The sequence below is a fragment of the Melospiza melodia genome, chromosome 19 (assembly GCF_035770615.1).
Source record: "Melospiza melodia melodia isolate bMelMel2 chromosome 19, bMelMel2.pri, whole genome shotgun sequence".
Classification (NCBI taxonomy): Eukaryota; Metazoa; Chordata; class Aves; order Passeriformes; family Passerellidae; genus Melospiza; species Melospiza melodia.
This window is the reverse complement of record NC_086212.1, coordinates 15,878,477-15,901,221: the sequence shown is the minus strand read 5'-3', so window position 1 is coordinate 15,901,221 and position 22,745 is coordinate 15,878,477. Positions and strand designations below refer to the sequence as shown.

At 38.2% G+C, this 22,745-nt stretch overlaps 2 protein-coding genes across 19 annotated transcripts in view; one reads left to right on the top strand and one right to left on the bottom strand.

Annotated features, from left to right (window-relative positions):
- The window catches only part of SULF2 (sulfatase 2), an 84,344-nt gene that overhangs the window by 8,177 nt on the left and 53,422 nt on the right, over positions 1–22,745 (bottom strand). For 10 of the 11 annotated variants that reach the window (XM_063172696.1, XM_063172707.1, XM_063172700.1 and 7 more), the window contains 8 exons: positions 21,741–21,891; positions 19,667–19,842; positions 17,170–17,298; positions 16,169–16,225; positions 15,345–15,474; positions 9,252–9,453; positions 3,531–3,774; positions 1,629–1,725 (listed from right to left, as the gene is read on the bottom strand). In XM_063172696.1, the coding sequence (XP_063028766.1) occupies positions 1,629–1,725; positions 3,531–3,774; positions 9,252–9,453; positions 15,345–15,474; positions 16,169–16,225; positions 17,170–17,298; positions 19,667–19,842; positions 21,741–21,891 (1,186 nt within the window). The remainder of the gene's footprint in view (positions 1–1,628; positions 1,726–3,530; positions 3,775–9,251; positions 9,454–15,344; positions 15,475–16,168; positions 16,226–17,169; positions 17,299–19,666; positions 19,843–21,740; positions 21,892–22,745) is intronic. The other variant, XM_063172702.1, reaches the window with a different exon arrangement.
- NCOA3 (nuclear receptor coactivator 3) overlaps positions 1–22,745 on the top strand; it is a 104,638-nt gene that overhangs the window by 64,163 nt on the left and 17,730 nt on the right. Inside the window, exon 24 of one of the 8 annotated variants that reach the window (XM_063172690.1) lies at positions 6,085–8,680. The exons of the other annotated variants lie outside the window; for them this stretch is intronic. Within the exon in view, the coding sequence (XP_063028760.1) occupies positions 6,085–6,108 (24 nt within the window). The 3' untranslated portion in view covers positions 6,109–8,680. Of the gene's footprint in view, positions 1–6,084; positions 8,681–22,745 lie in introns of those variants that run through there. 8 annotated transcript variants of the gene reach the window in all.

The following is a 22,745-nucleotide window of genomic DNA, read 5'->3' as shown; positions in this document are numbered from 1 at the left end:
CATTCTACTGTCACCAAGAGCTTCTTCTTCAGTACCTTCTGTGGCTCTCACCACTAACAAGCATTTTCAAATTATCTCACTTTCCAGAAGGAAACTACAGCAGGAGGAAGCTGGCTTAGTTTGCCTGCTCTGATTCTTGACTCGGAAAGCAGAATGCGTTGCTGCGGGAATGAGGGGACACACAGTTGCAGGTAGACAGACACTCCTGCATCCATTCTGGTTTTGCCTCTCTACAGCACATTCACAAGGGGAGAAAGGCTGCTCAAAGGAAAACAAAGTCATTACATTTCAGCGTGTTCTGACACTGGAAAGGGGATAGGGCAGGAGTGATCTGAAATCCCCTCTTCAGAGGTTTTGAAAAGCAAAGCAGCAAGGTTCTGTCACTTTGCATAGCAGGCTTTAGCAGTGTCTGGACACATGGGATAGCAATCAGCAGTTAATTGTGCCACCCTTGAGGTTTATTTTTAACTGCCTTTTTTAACTAAATGAAACTCCTGCTTTTGCTCAGTCTGACTTACATACAACATGGCTCACTTCCACTCGGGTATTGCAGGCCTCTGCACAGCAGAAAAATCAAAGTAATCTAATGTGAACAACAGTCTCTGCTGAACTACCATTGGCCATCAGTAACCATAGGTGTAGTAGCAGCTCATGACTGTTGAAGCAGAGACAGGGCAGAGTGTTCAAGGAAAATGGACAAAGAACCCAGCCCTGTGACCCTAAATCAGGAACACAATTGGACAGAAGTGTGTTCACACTTCATTTCCTTTGACATTCTATATTGGCTTCATTTTCTGAAGAAAAAACAATTACAGAACCGTGGTAATATTAAAATTGCCCTTTTCTAATCTTAGCAGACTAGTAAGTTTTTAAGTATTTGCCCTGTGTGTCAATCTTTACAAGAAAAGGGGGATCAAGAAGTTCTTACATAGAACTTTACTGTGAATTTATGTAATTTGGTAAGAGATTACAGGACATCCATCCTTTATGCTTCTCTCTGGCATTTGTTCCATCCTTACCTGGTCCTTAGACCCTCTTTCATACACTATACACATGAAGGGTTTGAGCTAATATTAGTGGCAAAAATGTCAGATAAAGTCTTACTGGCAAATTTCATACAGCAAATTACCTCTAAGTTCTCCATATACACAATCCTATGAAAAAATTCAACTCGAAAGTCCAAGGTTAAAAAAAGCAGTAGCAAGTGAAAGAAATTAATTCTAGAAGCACCAAAACTAATGAAGCTCACTTTTCCTTGGGCCTTTATATTTGATACTGAAGGATTGTTTTGACAGGTTCCCCACAGGGGAACAGGAAAACAAGATGATAAAAAGATCCAGATTGATTTCTTTCCCAGGATAGGGACAGCTTTAAGTCTTACTTGCCTGATAAGGCATATGACATTTCTCAGCTGTGCTTTCAGTTGCAGTTCTGTCCACTCAGCATCTTGTCTTCACAAACTTGCAATAATTTAATCATTTCTGAAATGTCTATTCTGAAATTAGCCAGCAAATTCAAAAGGTTCCATGGAGGTAAAAAGACACCCAGAGGCAGACAGAGATAGTCAGCATGATCCTATCACCCCACAGAAAACAACGCTAAAAACACACACGGAAAACATCACTGACCTCATGGTCAATATGAAGTTTGTGGTCCTTCCAAGCTTGCAGTGACCTGTACAGATCTGTGTCACACTGGACGGTATCATTCTCCAGGATATAGCACCTTGGCATGGAAAAGCAAACAGTGTTTATTATTACAGTGGATACACACACACACACACACACACACAGAGCAATGCAAACAGCTGCTCTTAATAACACAGCTCCAGGACAAATGAGACCACGGATTGGAAATGACATGCAGAATTCAAAAAACAATGTTCATTCAAGAAAATACAAGTGTGCTCTGAACCAGGAAGGAAGTCTGGGTTGCAGTTGCCATGGAAATTTTTAGGTAGAAAAATTCAATGAGAATATTTCTATCAAGCAGAACCTGTTGACTGTTTCATTTCTGTATGTAAATCATGCTACACAGAATTCTTGCTTATTCGATAGACTTTCTGCATAAATAATCATTACTAATTAGCAAGCATTGAAAGCATTACTCAGAAGCAATTTCTCGATGCATAATTAAGTGATGCAGGGATAGTAGCAAGGTAAGATGCATTACTACACCATAAAGAAAAGAGAAGAAACTCAAAAAAACAAAACTGAAACAAAGAAGTTTTACTATTTTCTACAAAAGTGATAAAATCTTTCAATGGTATCTCCTTCACTTTGAAAGCAAAACACCCTCTGACAATATAAAATCTTTATGTTTCACTAACCTCTAGTGAAATTCAGTTTTTAAAATTATTTAATAAAGAAGAAAACAAAAAAACACTACTTGACAGATTTACCTGGAAAGTTTATTAGGGGTTGAATACCATGCAGCCATTTCTGAATGCTTGTTTAAATTAAAGATGAATATTTGCAATGTTCCTTTATTTTCTTTAAACCACCTCATGTTGTCCCACGGCCTTCTTTTCTGCTAGGGAAGTCTCATGAATAACGTACAACCTTCCTGACAGTTCCTTGTAAAAATCTGGGATTCGCGCACTAAGGCAGCAAAAGTAAATTTAATTTGTTCCAGAAGAAAAAAATCAGTGATTTATGAGTCCTGAACATTCATGAGAGCTGGGATAAGAGGGCACAATTCTCTGATGCCTACACTTCGTCATATTGGTGACTTTCTAATTCACTTCTGTCAACAGAAGGCAAATGGAAAACACAGGTATCAAGAGCAGCTACCTGGCTCCTGCATGTTTACATGAGCTAGTCATTAAACAATATAAAACATGTAATCAATAATGATTGGTGGATTTTCTGATAGCTCACAAATGGAAATGGTGATAAATGAATTAAAGTTCAGCTGAAGAGACATTACCAGTCCCTAGATTCACCACCAAGGAAGTTATTTATAGCTGTTAAAGTGGTCAGACAATTGCCTCCCCTCTCTCTCAGTATGTTCCATTTCCCAATGTTTCTGGTCCATCCAACTTCATTCATAATACAGATTTTCCTCTCCTAGCACTGATTACAGAAAACTCTGTACAAAGCAACCAGTGACACCAAACCAGTTCATGCTTCAGTCAGGGCCTTCAGTCTCCAGGCAGGCCAGGTTACCCCACTGCACACTCATTTGCAGGAGTATGGCCTCTCCTGGATCATGCGGGTTTAACACCCCTGTTGCCAACAGTTTTGCTTGTTCTCACAGGAAACATATGCACTGATGAGTGGCTACCGTCTCCACACAATGCAGGAGACAAAAGCACTGCTGCAGCTCTTCAGGAGCTTCATGCCCCTCTTCACTGACCAAACTAAAACAAAACTGAAGGCTATTATACAAATGGAATAAGAATTTTAGTGAGGCTAGACTGAGCATCCAAAATGGATGCAACATGCTTAGCACACTTCAACCCACACATTTATGAAAAGAGCAGTCACTTAAGGAGCAAATGCTTTTAAAAATCTAGCATGTGCACTTACCTGTGGGTCACTTTGATCAGACTAGGGGCTGTGTACTCTGCAATGCTACCAGTGCCACTATATTCCCCCATATCTCTATCTTCCTCCTCGTGGAAAACAGCCCTCTGCACCTTGTGCCGCTTGGTGATGTTTCTTGGTAAGATGGGCTGGTATCCATCCTCTAAAACCAGGTGATAGGCAGCTCCATCCAGCTCAACAGATACAGAACGGATAGAGCGATTCCGGACATAGCTTGGTTTGAATTCTGCATGGAAAAAGTGGAAGAGCAGCAGAAACTGCATGTTACAATTTGCTCCTCTCTGTGGCTCTTGGAAGGAAAAACCCCAGCCCATACTTGCTGTTTGGAATTAACTGGATAACAGTGTTTGTTGCAGTTCTCCTGTGAACTGCTGTTTCCTTAACGTCGGCATGGATGGAAGTACCAGTTGGTGGATGGATACCTCAGAGCATGAGAGGGCAGGTACAACGCAAACACAAAAGAATGGCAAAGGGGAAAAAAAATGCTGTAGTCCAGCACCAGTGAGAACAAATAGCTCGTTCAAATGGATGCTTGCTCTTCCCCTACAATCACCAGATGGCAGTCACCCCTTAAGCACTAACTGTGACAGTAATGACAGCCAGCCACCCTCAGGGAAGAGTTCTCTGTGCTTTTCTGCTGTCCATCATACAGCTCTTCCCAGCTAGGATTCCTGCAACACATTCTTGGAGTTGTCTCAGCCTGAGCCTTTTCCCAGTTCTATTCTTCAAGGCTAGGGCTAGATGCTTGATTTTTTTGGAAGGGACTAATATTTGAATCTTTATTTTTATCCACATGCAATTATTTTCTTTGCAATTCTTTCCCTGATGTGCAGCCCAGACAGTCAGTTTCTCCATGAAGCACCACTCTCCAGTGCTATGTACTCCCTCAAACTTTGCTTCTGCGTTTGCAGCTCAAAAGCAAAATTAAACATTTGTTATGAATTGCCACTGTGCAGTACAAGATTCTCATTGATCTTTTCCCTATTACTATTTTCCAAAGTTCTCTGTTCCAGCCCAAATCCCCAGAACTCCTCTTCTGCTTGGTCTGGAATGGCAAAAAGAGAATGTAGTTATGAAATGTAAATCTACAATTAAACTTCCCTGCTGTATGATGGGGTCCATCTCTGACTGTATTTCCTGCTCACAACCAGCGACTGCTGAGAGTCACTCATTAGGCACAATCATCTCATTCCGTGAGGAAAAAGTACAACCTAGGTGTCACAGACTCTCTTGTGCTCTCTGCCCTAGGGGAGCCTGGTATATGAGGCTTGTATACTCGGTATATGAGGCTTGGAGTTACCACAGATATTACTGGAAACAACTGAGTCCCTTAGATCCTTTGGTCACTTCTCATTTAAAGAGATAAACACACAGCACACCTCATGAGATGGGACTTCCCTCTGCAATCTGATAAAGGCAAAATTCAACCAATGTGCCAAATGAGAAGATCGATCCTTCTTGCCATCCCATGCTCCACAGAAAGGCCAGTTTCTTCAGTGGGATAATCTCTCCACCAAAATAAGCAGGAGGAAAAGAAAATATGAAACTGGAGGTTGAACAACCAAAACTGACAAAAAAGTACCTTAACTGTCACACAAACTCTAGCATTAATTCAGAATGACTTTTTTCAATAAGCCTTAAATTCATTTCAGATAGATTGCACAGTCTCAAAAGTTGTTTTGCAGTCTGTGGGAAGCAAAATAAACATCTCCTCCCACCTGAAACTTGGCCAAGCACGATATTTTTGTCAGCACCACACAGAGAAAGCAGAATACCAGCTGGATTGTCTGGTTTTGCACATTTTCCATGCATAGTTCAAAGTTTACTGCTGATATTAAGCCAGGTGAGTCACAGCTGAAGGGATAAAAAAAGCCACAAAAGATTAGCCCTATTTCAGGCACCCATTCAGGAAATGTTTGAATAAATGAGACAGAAACTTTCATCTTTTCCAAGGTAGGAAGAAGTTCTAAAAAGCTACACCAATACCAATGAGATTTAAAGTATAAACTCCCATTTCTTTAATCATATCTTCATTTTATCTTGTTCAGCACAGTCAACTAACAATTAATCTTCCTTCCAAGTCTAATACACCAATCCAGCCTGCTGGACCTCAGTAAATGTCCCCAGGAAACCATCAACTACATGTCCTTGAAAACCTAGGAGCCAGATTACTCCTCCCTTTGCAGCCAAACTAACACAGCCTTAGCACTAACTAATTGGTGTGGAGTGAGGCATCTCATAAAGGACTGCTTCTATTGCTTTATCCTGACATGTTACCCACAGTGCTGACTCAGTGCTGTGATTAGTATAAAATTCTGAAGTGGCTAAAGTATTTAATAAGATCAATACTCATTGGTACTGTGTGCTCCCATCTGCTAAGTGAACTGCAGGCATAAATACTAATGTTTAATTACTTATTAGTCAATCTTCCCCCAGGTTTTACTCTCCAATCTATTTACCTCTGTACAGAGCCTACAAACAGCCAATCCAGGGCTGTTAAATATTTGGCCAAAAACATCTATGCTCCTTTCTTCAGGTTACTAAAGTCTGGCTTTGGTAAGCTCTCTGAATCTGATGCCTCTCTTCCTCAACTACTACAGAAACAAGCTGCCTTAGGGATGGTATTGCTAAGAAGTTGCAACCTCAAAATTGAGTTGTAAAATGGAGTCCAGAGGAATTTAAGTCAAGAAAGTCAACTGCTTTCAGAGCCCAAATCATCCAGCTGGTATTGCACCACTTGACCTGCATGTTTGTCTTCACTGGAACCTGAAAGGAACAAAGTTTTCCACTAATGTCTATGTATTTTGCATTTGTTAGACAAAAGAGTTTTGGTTTTTTTTTGGTTTTTTTTTTTTTTTTTTTTTGATAACAGAAAGTAAAACTGGGCCTTTTAAAGACATTTTTTAAAAAAATATCTCTAGTGTCTAGAAATATAGATTAAGTTTAGAGGTACTTTCTTATATCCCATTCTCACAATTGCCACTTCAAATGCATTATCTGTAAAGTAATGAACTTTTTATTTTTAGTAACAAATAATGTTATTAAAAATGACATTTTGATCCAGCTTTGACACCACCTCAAAAGTAAAATGACTGTCAGGGAAATTTCAATTAAAATGCACTCTTTGTACACACTTCTGTTTCTTTACTATTCAGTGTGGCCTATCATCATTTTCCTACATGCAGCTTAAGAATTCCTTTAATCACATACACTCGCTCATCACAGGAAGAAGAGATCAAATCCACAGCAAGAAAAACATAATAGGCCACAACACAGCCAATGATTTTGAGAGCTCACTATTTAAACTTTCCACCTACTGCAAAGCTCTGTTTGAACTTTCTTATAACAACAAGAGCATACTAAAGAAATAAAGAGGACAAAAAAGGAAACATTCCAGACATCTAAACCCAGACATACCAAATATTCATGTTTATGGGTTTCTGGTGCTTAAGTGCTTTACAGTCAAGTTATGTATTTTTACATTGTCCAAATCACACATATATGACACAGCCCTGTTGTGAAACTGACTTTACTCAATTTAGAAAATGCAGTTGCCTGCTAAATGCACTGGTGCACCTGAAAATGCATTCTAAACCACACCTACACTAGAATGTAATTATTTTATCAAAATGTCTGGTGCTCCAGCCTCTGTACCAGCAATTTAGTCTGGTCTTTTAGACCATCTGTTCTCACTATATGTAACTGATTTCAATCTTTCTGAAAGACCAATCCTTATACCCTATTAGGGTTTACAACATGCTTGATGCACCCTAGATGCAGGGCATCCATTCTGCTTTTCTGCAAATGACTGTAGATTGGAGTGCAATAAGATGACCTTTTGCAAATGTATCTCTGTTATGCACAACAGAAATGAGTGGCATTTCCTTCAAAACTCTGCTACTGCTTGGAACTACTGCATTAATGTGGACATGACCCTTAGTCCAGTTAGAAACTTGTATTTTCTGTTTGGCAGTGGTTCAAACTAATGAATAGCATTTACTGGCATTCAAGCAGGGCTGCAATCCAATCTCATGCACTCATCAAATTCTGAGTAGCAGACCCCAAAGGTGCCCTAACAATTATGCAAACCAGCACAGAACACACTTTATCCCAAGTCTCACAGAACAGGTCATAAAAACGCAAATACTCATCATGAGTATCCAGGTGACTCTTAACTAACCATAGTCCAGTTTTCCACATAAGCTATTTAGAAAAAACTTGGTATGTCACCTTGACTTGTACAGCTTTGGGCTCACTTACATTTGGTGTGTGATTTATTAGATAAGTGCAGGTAGAAGAATAGCCAACACCAATGAAAAGGTCTCTGTCAATAGGTCCAAGCTAACCTCTTCCCTGTACAGCACACCTCAGATGTGGGAAGAGGGAAAAACAAAGCATCTGTGGAGGCAAATACTTTACTTTGGACACAAGCAATGACTATGTGATTGTCAAGATCCTGTTTTGTGTTGCTGAAGTTTATGCCTTAAGGTTCAATGAGGCTAATGAGCTGAAGGGTGTAGTATAAACTCTGTCTCATCTGAGCAGAACACAGGGGAAAAGCACCATTCTGATCCCTCTGTGAGAGGGAGCAAGTTTCACTTTTTTTTACCTTAACTTTCTACATACATAAACTAAAGATAATTATACACTTAACCACCTCCTTTGCATGTTGTGAAAATTAGTTAATGTTTAGAAAGCAGCAATGAGAAGTACTTAAGTAACTGTTAAGTATTATCAGATAGCATTACATTGCCCTCACTTTAATTGTTTTCCTGTCCTCATTAAGTGCCTTCCATCTACTGCTGTTGATTCCCCATGACTTAATTCCTTCTGTGACTTAAAAAAAATCAGTTAAATAAGTACAAATTCTAGTGTTCTTTACAGATTGTTGGCTGTAGCACATATTTAAACATCGAATATACTGGATAGAACCACTAATTGTTTTTCAACTCAGAATTTGCTTAGTAACTACTAATCAGCTTGCAAGACAAATATAATGGGAGAAAATAAATTTAAACTCTGTGTTTCAAGTTTGTGTCATGATATAAAAAGACTAATCTGCTAAACAATTAAAGCTCTGTATTTGTGGAGTGAGATGAAAGAAGCATTACAAGTAACTAATAATTCCGTGTGGCTGTTTACCTCTAATCTATAATTAAACTATATGCTTCAAATATAGATGTTAGTCTGACTATGATTTCACAGAGTCAGTAAAATGGGCTTTCTGAAAAAGCATTAACCTGTGTCAAGGAAACCAGTCATCCCCTTTGGCTGTTATGTCTGATTAAAAGTCAGCCTTGTCTCTGCTGACTGAGCAGAAGAAAAGGATGTTAGAAGCGAGCAGCCTCAATAACAAAGTATACACATTGAAAATAAATTACTGAAGTAACAGTTCCAAGCATTGCAGGAGCTACTGAAAATTGAAGTATTTGCTGTATAACACTGTTCATGTTCCACAGCTTATGTCACTGTCCGCAATTTGCCTTTTCAGCATGGGCACTGCATTTCCCAGAACGAAACATTCTTCCTACAGCCAGATATTCTCAACTCTGATTGTCCAATATGAGACATGCTGTTTCGTGGTTGAGATACATAGGAAATATGCTAATACAATTAAATGCCTATGATTGTCAAGACAATTATGTGAGTTAGCAAACAACAGCTTTCTAAGGCAGAGACAGAAGATGTGGTAGGTTTGCTTACTTTTCTTGGAGAAGAGTTTCTTTCTCTGTCTGATGTGGCTCAGCTTGTATTCATTCTCTTCACAATTGCAGTCTTCACTGTTCCTGTTGTAATACTGGGGCAAAATATTGGAGGTGCCTTTGCTTATAGCTGCCAAGTCTGCCATTCCCTTGCACTTGTGCAGCTTGAGTTTTCCACTAGCATCTTCCACACACTGCCATTTCTGGAAGAAGAATTTGGTTATTAAAAATCTGTCCCAACTGTGGTCTGTCTCATGGCCAGCTCCAGCAATTTATCAGATATTCCTTGTAGTAAAATAGGGCTCATCTATCACCTATTATCAAACCAGATTTTTGTAAGATTTTATTTTCGGACAAAACAGCAAGACTTCAGAACAACATTGCATTTGTTTCTGATTTTGCCTCTTAGAGGCAGAACAACTGAAATTTCTTTTAAAAATCAATACTACAGCTAAAAACATGAAGGTGGCAAGCGACAACTTTCAGAAGCATAACTGCAGCATAAACCAAGGACATTCAAGCCGTATCCTAATCCTGAGAGTCTTATATAACTCTCAGCACAGTGGGACCAAAACCTTCCAGCTTTATGGAAGCTCTCCAGATAGAATCATATACTGGCTTGGGTTGGAAGGGGCCTTAAAGAACATCTCATTCCACTCCCCTGCCATATGCAGGGGGACACCTTTCACCAGATCAGGTTGTTCAGAGCTCCATCCAACCTGTCCTTGAACTCCTTCGGGGACGATTGACTTATAAGGGTGAGCTGCATGGATGTCTGAAGTGAGAAACCCCTCCCTCTCGCACTCCAACTACAGAAAACATTAGATGTTCCCGATCTCCAATTCACTCTGATACTCAAAACCTTGAAGTAACTTGCTCACAGCTCCTTCATGCTGCTGTCAGAGCTGTACCAAGGGCAAGGGAGTTTAGCTGCCTTCAACCTGGCACAGAAGTTCCACTCACTTCCCAGGTACATCACAAAATTATTTCACCTACTCCATAATTTATCAACACTTTGCTACCTACAGAGGCTTAGAGACACATAAAAAACCTCTTACAGTTGCTCCTGCTTTAAAAAAAGTTTCTCAGAAACACTCAGCTTCTTGTTGAGTCTTGAGAAGTGTTCCTCTTCTTCCCTATTACAAAATCCTGTAAGCTAGTTCCTCCAGGACTCACTGGAATATTGAGAATTTTCCAAATAAAAGAACAGAAATAAAACCAGCAGCATCTTCCAGGGAAGATGATATTTTACAGCAGCCTGCAGCTCTATGAGGGAGACTCAGCCACTTCAGTTTGGACAGCAAGGTATGCAAAGGCTGGGACAACAAAGCATATATTTTTTATTGACATTCTTTCCATTGTTTGCAGGTATGCATGTATTAGCATGTACTATGCATGTAAGAAAACAAAATCACTGTGCTTTTATTATCAGACTTTAATAGGAGTCAAAAGTGAAGTGGCCATTAACACCACATTTACCTATCACTGTGGCAGAACGTCTCATTTAAAACAATCCATTTTATAGTGTGCCTACTGATTTCCTCAGACACCTGGATGCCCAGTCTCCTGAGCTGTATCTGTGTTCAGCCTCCTGTACAGCCCAAGCCTTGCTCTGATGCAGATAAATCTAGCTTAACTTACACAATGAATTGGTTAATCAAGGAGAGATACTGAAAATACGATTTTTGCAGCACTATCTTCATCTGTAAAGCAGTAGATATTTACCTAGATTCAGTAACAAATTAATATCTGAAGAATAAATTCCTCTCTTACTTTTATAATGCCTAACACTGATTGATGTACGTACAGACTGAGCTTTGAACTAAAAGTTACTTTACTAGAAAAAGCAATACTTTTTTTTACAACTATAAGAGATGTAAAAATGTTTATTGCTGCTTCCCATTTCATCTGAATATAATTTTTGAAAATATATAAACAAACAATTTTCTGCTCAGTAGAGTTCTATGCTCTAAGTACATTTCAATACATGAAAAATGATGTTTCAACAGAGGGCAAGTTCAATGCCATGATGAGAATTACTGCAAATACTCTGATGTGTGGCCAGAAAAAAATTTTTTTTTCTATTTCTTTCATCTCTTGTCAAGAGACTGACGCTCCTTTTTCCCCTCCAGGTGAACTGGAAAAATCCTTTAGTTTTTAGTGCAGCTGTATGCTACAGTGAAAACATCTCAATGACTTTGCTGAAGGGCACATTGTATGCATTAACAGGCCCCACTGCTGAATGACTGCAGTGCAGATCTACCTAAATTACATTAGAAATTCGGTATAACCTCGGTATATCCCTGCTAACGACAAAAGTAACAATGAACCAAAAAAGACAGGAAGAAAGTTTTGGATCTAATTTTTAAAAAGATTCCTTCCAAAAACTGCCACTGTTTCCTAGGCCTGGTCAATACAACCTCAAGCTACAGTGGCCTCAGAAAAAGGAGAAAATATAAGCAATTTTTTTTTCTATTGCTCTTCTCTTGGCACTAATAATGATTGTGATAGAATCAGGAATATGATGTAGAGGTGCCTTTTCTGAACTGCCAAGGAAGCACACACTGATCAGTATAGTTTTCATCACTGGTATGCCACGTCATGTGAGAGAACTGGGGGCACCAAGCAAGTAAAGGATGTGCTTTTACTTATGATATCTTAAGGCCAGTTACAAAAGAGAGTATCCCTCCATGATCCTGGCATAGTACAAAGCAATTGGAGGGAAGACTCTATGTCAAACCTTTAATTTGCAGAACACCTGAAAGAAACAAAGTGCAAACATTTGCATTTTCAATGTTCTCCTGTGAAAACTGTCATATAAAATGATACTTCTAATGCTATTTAACGGCAATTTCTACTTGTATCAGATATGCATGTAAATAAATCTTCAAAAATAAAACATATTTGAAAATGAAATAATGTGAAATCAGGCAGCTATTTCTCTTCAGGAGTTAGCAGTATTATTGTACTATGCCGGGTCCTGATAAATAAAAAATTACCGTCTTTTAATTTTGAGAGCTCTCACATGTACAGCATAGATTCCCTACAGCAATCAGCACTGCTGCAGGTATTGCATGTTTACCAAATGTTTATCTTTTCTCTTCATTGTGCACAAAACTGACAACTTACTTAAAGGGAGATTTTGTGTAGCAGTTGTTATGATACAGTACGTGTTGCTGGGAATACTCTACAGAGCAATGCTGGTATCATAATTGGCTTCCACACAAGCACATTAATGCAGGCTACTAGATAAAAGTGGGTCAGCTTCCACTCACCAGCCAGCTTTGGATGAAAGGCCAAACTACACTAAAAAGAAAAAAAATTCGCGGAAGCCATTAGGTACTAGGATAATTTTTTTTCTTTTTTAATTCATTTGGGAAGAGCTCATCTCTTTTAAATCCTTGAATATAAACGCTGAGCTGCTCTTTCATCTGACTCTACAGTCACCCTTTGTTGGATGCAAATAACTACCACACATCAAACCCTAATAACTGGAAAAGAAAATATAGCAACACACAGATTCCCATTGCTCTCAGAAGAATTTACATACATTAGTGATGTCAAAAAAATTCCACATAGTGGACTGTGAAACAAGGTTTTAGACATTATGAATAGCCTCTTCTCCATGATCTTGCTACTCTCTTATCAAAACAAATATGGGTTAAGGAGGGTGACAGATTTGCAAAAATCACTTTGTGGCAGTAGACCTGTATTCACAAACTTGCATGCTCACAAAGCAGAATTTCAAATTCTCTAATTCATATTCAAAGCTTTATTTACCTCTCCTTTCTCTACCTCTCCTTTAAGCTCTGCCCTTGTCTCTTATCCTTCACTCCCCTTCTGAGTCTTTGATCTCCATTTGTGCTTCTTGTCTCGGGCTCACACTTCAGATTCCCTGGGACTGCTCAGATTTCTCTGCACATGAAATAGCAGGTCCCCAAAACTTGTTTAAGTCAAAAGAAAGAGTTCCAATGACTTCAGCAAGCTTTCAACTAATTCTGACTCAGATGGGTATTTATCTTTGCATTAGAATATGAAAATTCACTTTTCATACTGAACACTCCAAGTACTGTTATATAGTGTCCTGCAGCATCAGAAGACATCTGCTAAATAACCACTGCATCTGCATAACATCAACTCCTCAAGGCAGTGGTATGTTATTAGCTTGGGCTCATTCTACTTATTGTGCAGAGCTATGAACAGCACCAGCAAACAGATAACACCCATTTGTCATTTGAGAAGTTAGACTTCCTTCACTCTAAAGACATTTTGGGTGCACCCATATTTAGACACAATTTATCCTCAAATAAGCACATTCATCTCCCAGCATTCCTATTGTCTAGATAGACTACTAAGATAGACTACTAGGACATATTCTCTAGAGTAGAGGTTAGAAGGATTGAGAATACCTTAAAAGCCCTTCACAGATTTTAACTGACTTGATTGTTTGGCAATTTTTTCTGACGTGCAACATAAATTTCTTTTTTTTTTGCTTAATTTCATCCTGTCACTTCCTATTATGCCTGACCGAACTGCTCAAAACAATTCTTCTCCTCTCTGTCTCCTGACAATGAGGATGCAGCACAAGCATCTCTTAATAGCACATCTATACTGCAGAATTTATTGGTAATTTTGACTATGGAGTTGACATTTTATACTTCTCTTGAAAAATAGTGATGGGGGGTGGGAGGGCAGTGGGGAAAGCTTTATTTCCTCATCCTACTTACTGGATAATGTTGTAGTAGAAAAAATAACTTTTCTTCAAGTTCCTCAAATAACATTGCAAATTCATAAAACAATGGCTTGCTCCCATTCAGCTAAAATTCCAGCTCAAGACTTCTGATGACAATAAATTACTGCATATAGTATTCCTTTAAGTTTAGTATTTTTACAATACAGAACATTGTAATTGCTCTGTGTGCTAAATCTGAGATATTAGCCACAGGAGGAAAAGAACATCTGAAAAATTCTTATATATATAAATTGGATCCCAACACCTAACGAACAATGGACTCATTTCACAGGTGCACTGAACTACATGATCAGTAAAGCCAGAAGTATGGAGTCTGGCCTTTGACAGTAAAAAAATTAACTACTGCAGCCTAAGTAGCCCATTACTGACTATTGCTTGGTAAGTCATTCATATCATGTCTGCAAGAACAGTTATATTCCACAGACTAACTCATCCTGACAGCCCTCTGGGCTGCCAGAATATGAGGTAATGCCAGTGTGATAACAGACACATTAGCATGTGAGCCCATTTACCTTCACCCCTTTGTCCACAGAATGTATTACAGTCCTTGGAAAGGGGTTCTCTGGCCCACACCTGCATGAGAGAGCAATGACACAGAGTCAATTTTGCCAAGAGTGGTGAATTCTCTGGAGATAGCCATGCTTTGCTTTTGCACTGCCCAGAAAAATTCATAAAATCCTCTCCTGTGTATGTCAAGACCATGTATTGATAATATCCTGTTTTTTTTCCATTAATTTCTTCTATGTAACTTGTATCTAAAGTGAACATATTGTCATATCTGCCCAAAACAATTATGCAACAAGGGAAATGACACACAGTCAATGAGCTTTATGCCCATATACACTCATAACTGCATGTATGTTTTCCCAGTGTGTTTTTGTTAAGAGCAGAGATATACTGAGTTAACAGAATTTTAGCTTCCCATTACTATATATGTAATTTCAAGTAGCAACAACAAAATGAATTAAAGAATGAAAGAGAGAATCTGAAGCAAAGCAAACTGTATGTATTTTAAAAAGCCAATCTGTTATGTACATTGTAGCTTCTCAGCACTAAGAAATCCCAAACCACATTCTCTTTGGAAAATAAAACTTTAAAACAGCCTACGCGGTTTTCTTAGTGGTAGTCAGGAATCAATACAGAACACTTGAATCAGCAATTTCCTGACTGACAGTCAATCTCATAAATGCTGTAATAAAGATTTGAGTAAAGGTCACAGAACGAGACATTTGATTTATACACTGGCATCGATGATGAGGTGAAGAACATTGACACAACGAAGGTGCTGAGCTTAGCCCAATTACAACTGCTTAATTGCAGTCAGGGATAACAATGCCCCACCTGGCCAAGCTGTTCACAAGCTGTTTGATACTCAGCTCGCTGACAGAGGTCTTTCACACGCTGGTATTTGGGTAGAAAGTTTTCTTCTTGGGCATCTACCTTCTCATTCTCCCTTTTATGCAGCAGTTTACTGGAAAAGAAAAAAAAAATATTCTTACATTAATATTAACTCAAACACACAAATACAGTTAGCTGAAAAGACTCAGAGGAGTAGTTATTTTCCATGTCCATAGCCTCTCTGGTAGCCAAAATGTAACAGTCCAGTGGAAACTAGATTTAGCCTGTCCAATAACACACAAGTTATTCATGTCCTACTCTCAGGAAGCATACAAAAACATATAAAGTCAAGACACTCTGTTACATGCCTGAGTGTTAGGCAGTGACAACTGTCAATACAGAGAGACCACATCACATTCTACAGGGCTGCACTTTGGAAACCCCTCTCGCCCCCATTTATGTACTAAGGCAGAGGTGCAGAGGGAATGGCCAGCAGATGAAGATGCAGAGAGGAAGGGTTGTTCATAATCCCGTAATACAAGCAGGAGGATTGGAGGACAGCAGCTGAGAGCAAATTGGGATGCCTTCCCATCTCTCAATCCAAGTAAATTTCCCTTCCCCCACCACAAGAGCACATTTATGCAGGCTGTAGGCAGAGGCCATCCATTCTCTACAATCACACAATCACTGCCATTAGGCATACTGCAGCCGTGTCCCTGCTGGCACAGCTAAATGGCTTTAGACTGCAGCAGAGTGCTGCTTTGGCTTTAGCTATTCAACATCCTTCTATTTAAATGACTGGGCTTTGTGATTAACACTTTCCTTACCCTCTTTCCACAAGGAACGAGTCTCTCCATACCTTCATCTTTTTCTTTAAATGAAACCTGGGAGGAAACGAGGAGAGGAAGACGCAATTCCCACAAAACCAGTAACCAATTTATGCCCCAGTTTTCTGTCCCACCGCTAATTCCAACATGAAACATGCCACATAACTGCACAAGAGGACATCCAGCTCTATCAAGCAGGAACCTATGCCTCTCCACTGAAAAGCACAGGATATATTTCTCTCACAGGAACTAAATTCACAAGACAATTTCTTCAACATAAGCGTGTTGAAGACAAGAGATTAACTGAATTTTCTTTGTTCACAAAGGATCACAAATTAAATCGGGACTTCCTGACTCATATTTGGGCTCTTACCCTGCATCTACCCAAAAAGTATCCTATTCTAAAGCATCTGCTCCATTCCCCCTTTCCCTCCACCCAGCTACTTGTAAAGCAAATAGTTCTCCTTCCCTTTTTCTGCTGATTTTCTCTTCGAAGGATTCTCCATCAAGTCTAATTCTCCTCCTCAGTCTTTTTCCAATGAAAGTACTGATGGGAAGTCTTAAATAAAAACCGCAATTTTGAGTGCTAGCCTGTCTTTATATTATAGTCTGATACACAACCATTGCCTTCAATTATTTTACTAATAAATATTCAATATAAAATGCTTTGCTACAAATGATGCCATGAAGACATTTAAATATATAACTTACGTAGCCAAAGACCTTCATGTGTAGCCCTCTCACTTCTACATAGACTACATTTAGTATGTACAGATGCCATGCATGCCATACATCTAGAATATGAACATGCCAAAATGAAAATAAATAACTGAAGTGAGCTGTATATGCCAAATAGTCTTCAGACTTTCCAGTGAATTATATACTCAGACAGATGGTGATTTTATTACATTTTCCTTTAAATTTTCTGCATGCTGCTGAGCACTTGTTCAGTCTCTTGTACAAACACATGCATGTTTCCATGCAACATTTTCATTTCTTACCTATTTACCGGTCTCTCAGAATCCAGCAGCTTTAGAATGGATTTACCATCCATATCAGATGGAATATCCAATCCAGCAATATCTAGAATTGTAGGTGCAAGATCAATATTCAACACAATGTGAGGATTCCTGAAGAAAAAATAAGACAAAACAGTTTAAAGTCTAGGCAATAATACCAAGCGACTCCAGCTTCCACAGAGTCCAAAGACCTGAAAAGGCTTATTTTGTGACACCTGCAAATAAAAGGACACATTCTGATTCTTTTCCATGAAGGGAATTAACATATAATATATAGATTAGTTGCACAACCTCAAGGGGACTAATACAAATATTTAAAACTTTAGTACAGAGCATTTTTGAGAAAGCAAAGTAGTTCATAAGGTAAAGTTAGTTAATTTTTGCACAAGACAGTTTAAAAACCATTGGAAAAACTGTTTGGGTGTCTTACAGAATGAAAATGCCTGCCAAATATGCCAAATCTACTTTTTAAGAAAGATGACTTTCTTAAAAAGTAGATTTGGTAGGTAGCACATGGCTTACCTGTTTCATAATCTGGTATAGAAATGAGCACTTCAGTTCCTATCACAGTAGGCATGTTCTGAAGAAAATGTGAGAAATATATTGCTAGGCACTTGTAACAACTAAAAGTGACTGTTAATTCACAGTGTGAGACAGAAAAAGGAAAGGGATGAAGAAAAAAGCAGCATAGGGTTGAAGAGTTATGAAGAAAAAGCATGTAGAATTACTTTGTTATGATGTACAGGCACAAAGAAAGGATGGGGCCAGATGGGCTGCAATAAAAATTAGTGCAGAATTCCAGCTGAAATTCAGGACAGAAGAAAGCTGTTAAAGTCATACTATTTAATGAGATACTATTTTAAAATTACTACATCTTTGAAAGAGTAAGCAAAGCAGGACTGACAAGAACATAGGTGATTAATTAAATTGATGCACCTGATTTGATGTTAATTACTAATAATTATGATGTAGCATATTTGGTAACTGAAATGAGAGGTTAGTAATGACTTGCTATGGTATTGCTGTTAAAATTTCTCTGGTACCAAAAGGGAGTCATAACAATTATTCTGCGGGGAAAACATAAGGTTCACACAAAACAGGATGGATGACAGAAGTTCTACCATTTAAAGAAAATCAGGCTGAGAGAGAAGACCAATTTATTTTCTGATGTATTCCCTCTGCAAGGTGTTATATCCTGTTCTTCCTATTTGCTCTACTGTGACAGGCTCTGTTCTGTTAAGATCTTGTCAGGCTGATTCTTTCAATTCTAACAGAAACATGTTTTCATCTTCAGAAGTCTTTGAAAAATAAAATTCAGTGGGAAAGTTTCAGAGCTTTTATGGATATCTGGGTGTACAGATCCTAGAACTACAGTAGACACAATGTGGCTGGTCTCTAGCCTTATACGTTGCAGAGGCACTAGCTCAGTCACTTGGGCCATGTTAGCATTGACTCTCCAGGAAGGCCAAAAAGTGCAGTCCAAGTGAAAGAGAGCAGGTTTTCAGAAGGTTATTCCAGTTCATTTGAAATTCTGGGCTGCTGCAAACAAAACTCATTCAGTGCTGAGGTAATATGTTTAGTCCCAAGTGAGGAATCCCTCCCTGCTCTTTAGAGAATATTGGTTTTTTCACATGCAAAACTGCTGAAAATAAATCAGAAACACAGTGCAACATCTACAGAATTTAACATTTTTCTGCCTTCAGATAGTGTGAATCAATGAATTTAACCAGCACATGATATTTGCTATCATATTATACACTAGATCCATTCCTCTGCGGTGAAGAAAAAATTGTGTGTGGAAGATTGTGTGCGTTAATTATGCTAAGTCATGCACACTCATATAAATATTAGGCAGCAATTTATGGCACTCTGTCCAAAATCATTACCTAAGTGCAAATATTTGCTATCTGAAATAATTGGTTAGAAAGTGTATTTACTTAATTTTTTAGCTGATCAAAGCTACCATTTTAATTAACGGTTATACTCTGCACGCTTGTGTGCATCCAAATAACAGCTCTAACCATGTAGTCTCAGAGAATGAGCCAAACAGAATATTTTCTGGATGTTAATATATGAATTGGTCTTTATAAACTGAAACAAGTGACTCAAATGTTTAGCAATAATTGTCTACATTATACAGTATATTTCTTAACTTTAAAATGACAGTTATATGTATAATTTGCACTACTCAAAAGAATGCGTCTCCTAGTTTGGACAAAATTAAAAGTGATTTTTCAACTATATCCACAAAACTGCAGTGGCATGGGCTGCACACCCATGCAAGCAAAAAGACAATGGCCTTGAGTTTGTTATACCATCCTGTGCTATGAGTTCTGCTTTCTGAGGAGACATAATTTTCTGCCAAAATTAAGCAGAATGGGCAGATTTTTGTGCCTCCATTTGGCTGCCAGGTCAATACAACTAGAGACGTGAACATGAAGTTTTCACATTACAACACACACAAATGCAAAGAACTTACAAGGACCCAGCCTCCACATTTGGTCCTCGGACATAGAAAGGGACTCTGATATCAAACTCATATGGCATGGACTTCCCCTTCACCAGCCCAAACTGTCCAATATGATAACCATGGTCTGCTGTGTATATTAGATATGTATTTTCCAGTTCTCCTGTTTCAGCCAACATATTGTAAATCTGAAAAGAAGCAAAACAAAATATGAAATTTATTCCACTGAGTAGCTCTACGTGTGGAATGCTGCATATCACTTTCCACCTATGTGTAACATACAAACAACTAAAGATAGCACTGAGTTATCATAATGAACCACTCTGAATAATACATAATCACATCTTAGTTTTACTACCTGAATATTGTGGCTATTGCAAGACAAAATTCTGTTTTAAGGTAAAACACAATAGCACACCATTTCAAAAATGTTTGGGTTCAGTATTTTGCATGACAGCTGTCAAGATAGTACTAAATACATACAGTAACAGAGATAAAAGTTTAAAGCTGTCATTTCAAAATTTTCTCTTTTACCTTCTTCTTGCAGCAAGCAGTTTTAATAAAATGACAGCCCTTTGAATCTCACACATATTCAGGCAGCACTCAACAATCTTGCCTTCAGACAAATGACTCCCCATTATGCAGAATATTTGCAAAATATTTTCCAGATAAAAACCACTCAGTCATACTCTCTCACTATGGAGAATTAGGAGGAGATTTTAATGTGAATACTTCTACAGATTTACATAAGATACTATGTGAAATGTACCAACTTTAGCATCAAAGATCAATTTTTATGTGACATTTTCATTTAAGAAAGGTGAGAAGGTGGTGGGATACCAAAGTGGAGCCTCACACAGGTGCAAAACATTAGCACAGGAGAAAAACTGTTGTGTTGATTTGGGAGTTCATTTTTTGTTCTTTTTCAGGTTGTTTTGTTTGCTAGTTAGGCTTTTTTGGGTTTTTGTTTTTGGGGATTTTTGTTTGGGTTTTTTTGGGGGTTGTTCTTTTTTGTTTTGCTTTTTTTGAGTGTGAGATTGTTTTGTTTTTTCTTTTTAATTTTGAAAAACTAGTAACACACATAATTCAGTAGAAAAAAAAATTGGAAATTGGGCTAACTTGGTAATTAAAACTAAAAACCAACCTAACTGATTTTGCCTGCCATGAATCACCCAGAGCGAAACCCTTTTACTAAACAGAAAATTCAAATTGCATGGTAAAATCACCCATTTCCCCTAATGCTGGTGTCTGATCCATCTAAAGAGCTTCATTAACATGAAGCAGAGATCATATTTGCCTGAATCAGAAATTTTAAGACACTAGTAGCAAGCTTATGCAATGCCATCTACATAATCTCATTTTTGCCTTAGAGGACTCCTCTAATTTTATGTTCTACCTTTTTTGAATAAGAATGCCAAGAGATAAGCAGAAAAATTGCAACACCTTTAAATCTGCAAAATCATTCTTCTTCAGCATAGCTTTCAGTGAATCCATACATTTTGTTGAAGATACATAGTTTGCATTAAGAAATCTCATTGTTACATGATGCAGACAATTTTAAAAGTACTAATCTACTTATTTATTTACTTCCAAAATTTAACTTCCTCTGGGGTCATTCCACTTAGCACTCCTGTATCATCACTTTTTGCTGCTGCTGGTTTCTTCTCTCAGAAGCTCAGTGTTACAAGATCAAAATAGCCACACATTTAGGTAGTTATTTCCAACATGTTGTAGGACCACTTTATCAGAGGGTACATTTTTCAGATTTATGATGTCTAGTTTTTCAGGCAATCTCTTTCCCTTCTCCTTTATCAGTAGTGGTTCTGGGGCAAAAAATCAGCTTGTTCACACCACCCAACTCAGGGTACCTGTCTTTAGATGAGGAACCTTACACATTGAATAAAGAGACAAAATGATCAGAGGTGAGAGGATTACACATTATTAAAAAACTGATTTTTTTTTTAAAGTCTTCCTTCTCCTTCTTTCTCCTTTATCTTCATATGAAGGACAAAGTGAAGCTTAACTCACTAAACAAAAACTTTGTTGTTTAGCCAAAAAACAAAACAAAAGTGACTATTAATCTTACCATCTCCATAGAGTCATCTACAGACATGAGTGTTTGAAGGCGCTTTCTCTGTAGCATGTTAGTGAACTCCATGTGTATAGGTTTCATGGGACCGGTGTACCTCATTATCCAGTGCTTGTCTGGGTTTGGAGCATAATTATAACTGGGAGTACTAAGGAACAGGGAGAGAACACCACAATGTTTTAGCCAAGTAGAAAAAAGTCATAGAAATGATTAATTTTCATTTGATCAACACTATAGGAAGTATTATCTGAGGTACACGAGAAAATATTAAGAGTACTTTTGAAATGTCTTCTACTTTCATGTTATGAAGCATGGGAAAATGAAAACTACTTGGGGGGAAATAAAATCTATGTAAACATTAAACACATCTTGTCTTTCCAGCGATTCCAAGCTAACAAGTACATATTTCAAGCCAAGAGACTTAGCCTCAGAAGACTAAACTCCATGAGTATGATCAGGATGAAGCATGTATTACAGAGCTTCTATTCATGCAATTGCTTTGTTTTCACTCTGCCCACATTAGCACCAAATACTATGCCTTGTGCAAGCTGTTTCAAAACAACTATAGAACTTGCTGTAAAGGTTCTACTATGTTCTTTAACAGCCTTTTAGGGTTCAGCACGACTGGTTACTTGAATATTGTCACACTTATGCACTAGAAGAACACAGGCACTCCGCCTACTGGTATCCAATTGCATGTGAGCAGCAGAAGTGGACAAATTGCCAGACTTTAAAGACCTGTGAAAAAAAGTGGGATTAGGAAATATGGCTGTATTTTAAGGACTCATTCCAGCCACCAACTTCTTCGCTTGAAGTCCTGGCAAAATCTTAAGAACTTGGTTCAATGTCCCCCTAGAATCTCATTGTCCCTCCAAGTTCTCATGGTTCTGGGACATCATTAAAGTGATGAGGAAAAATACTGCCCATAGTTTCACATGGTTGGAAGTCCCAGGATTCACTTTTCTATGCATAATTACATAACTTTAGTTTAGCAGAACCTAA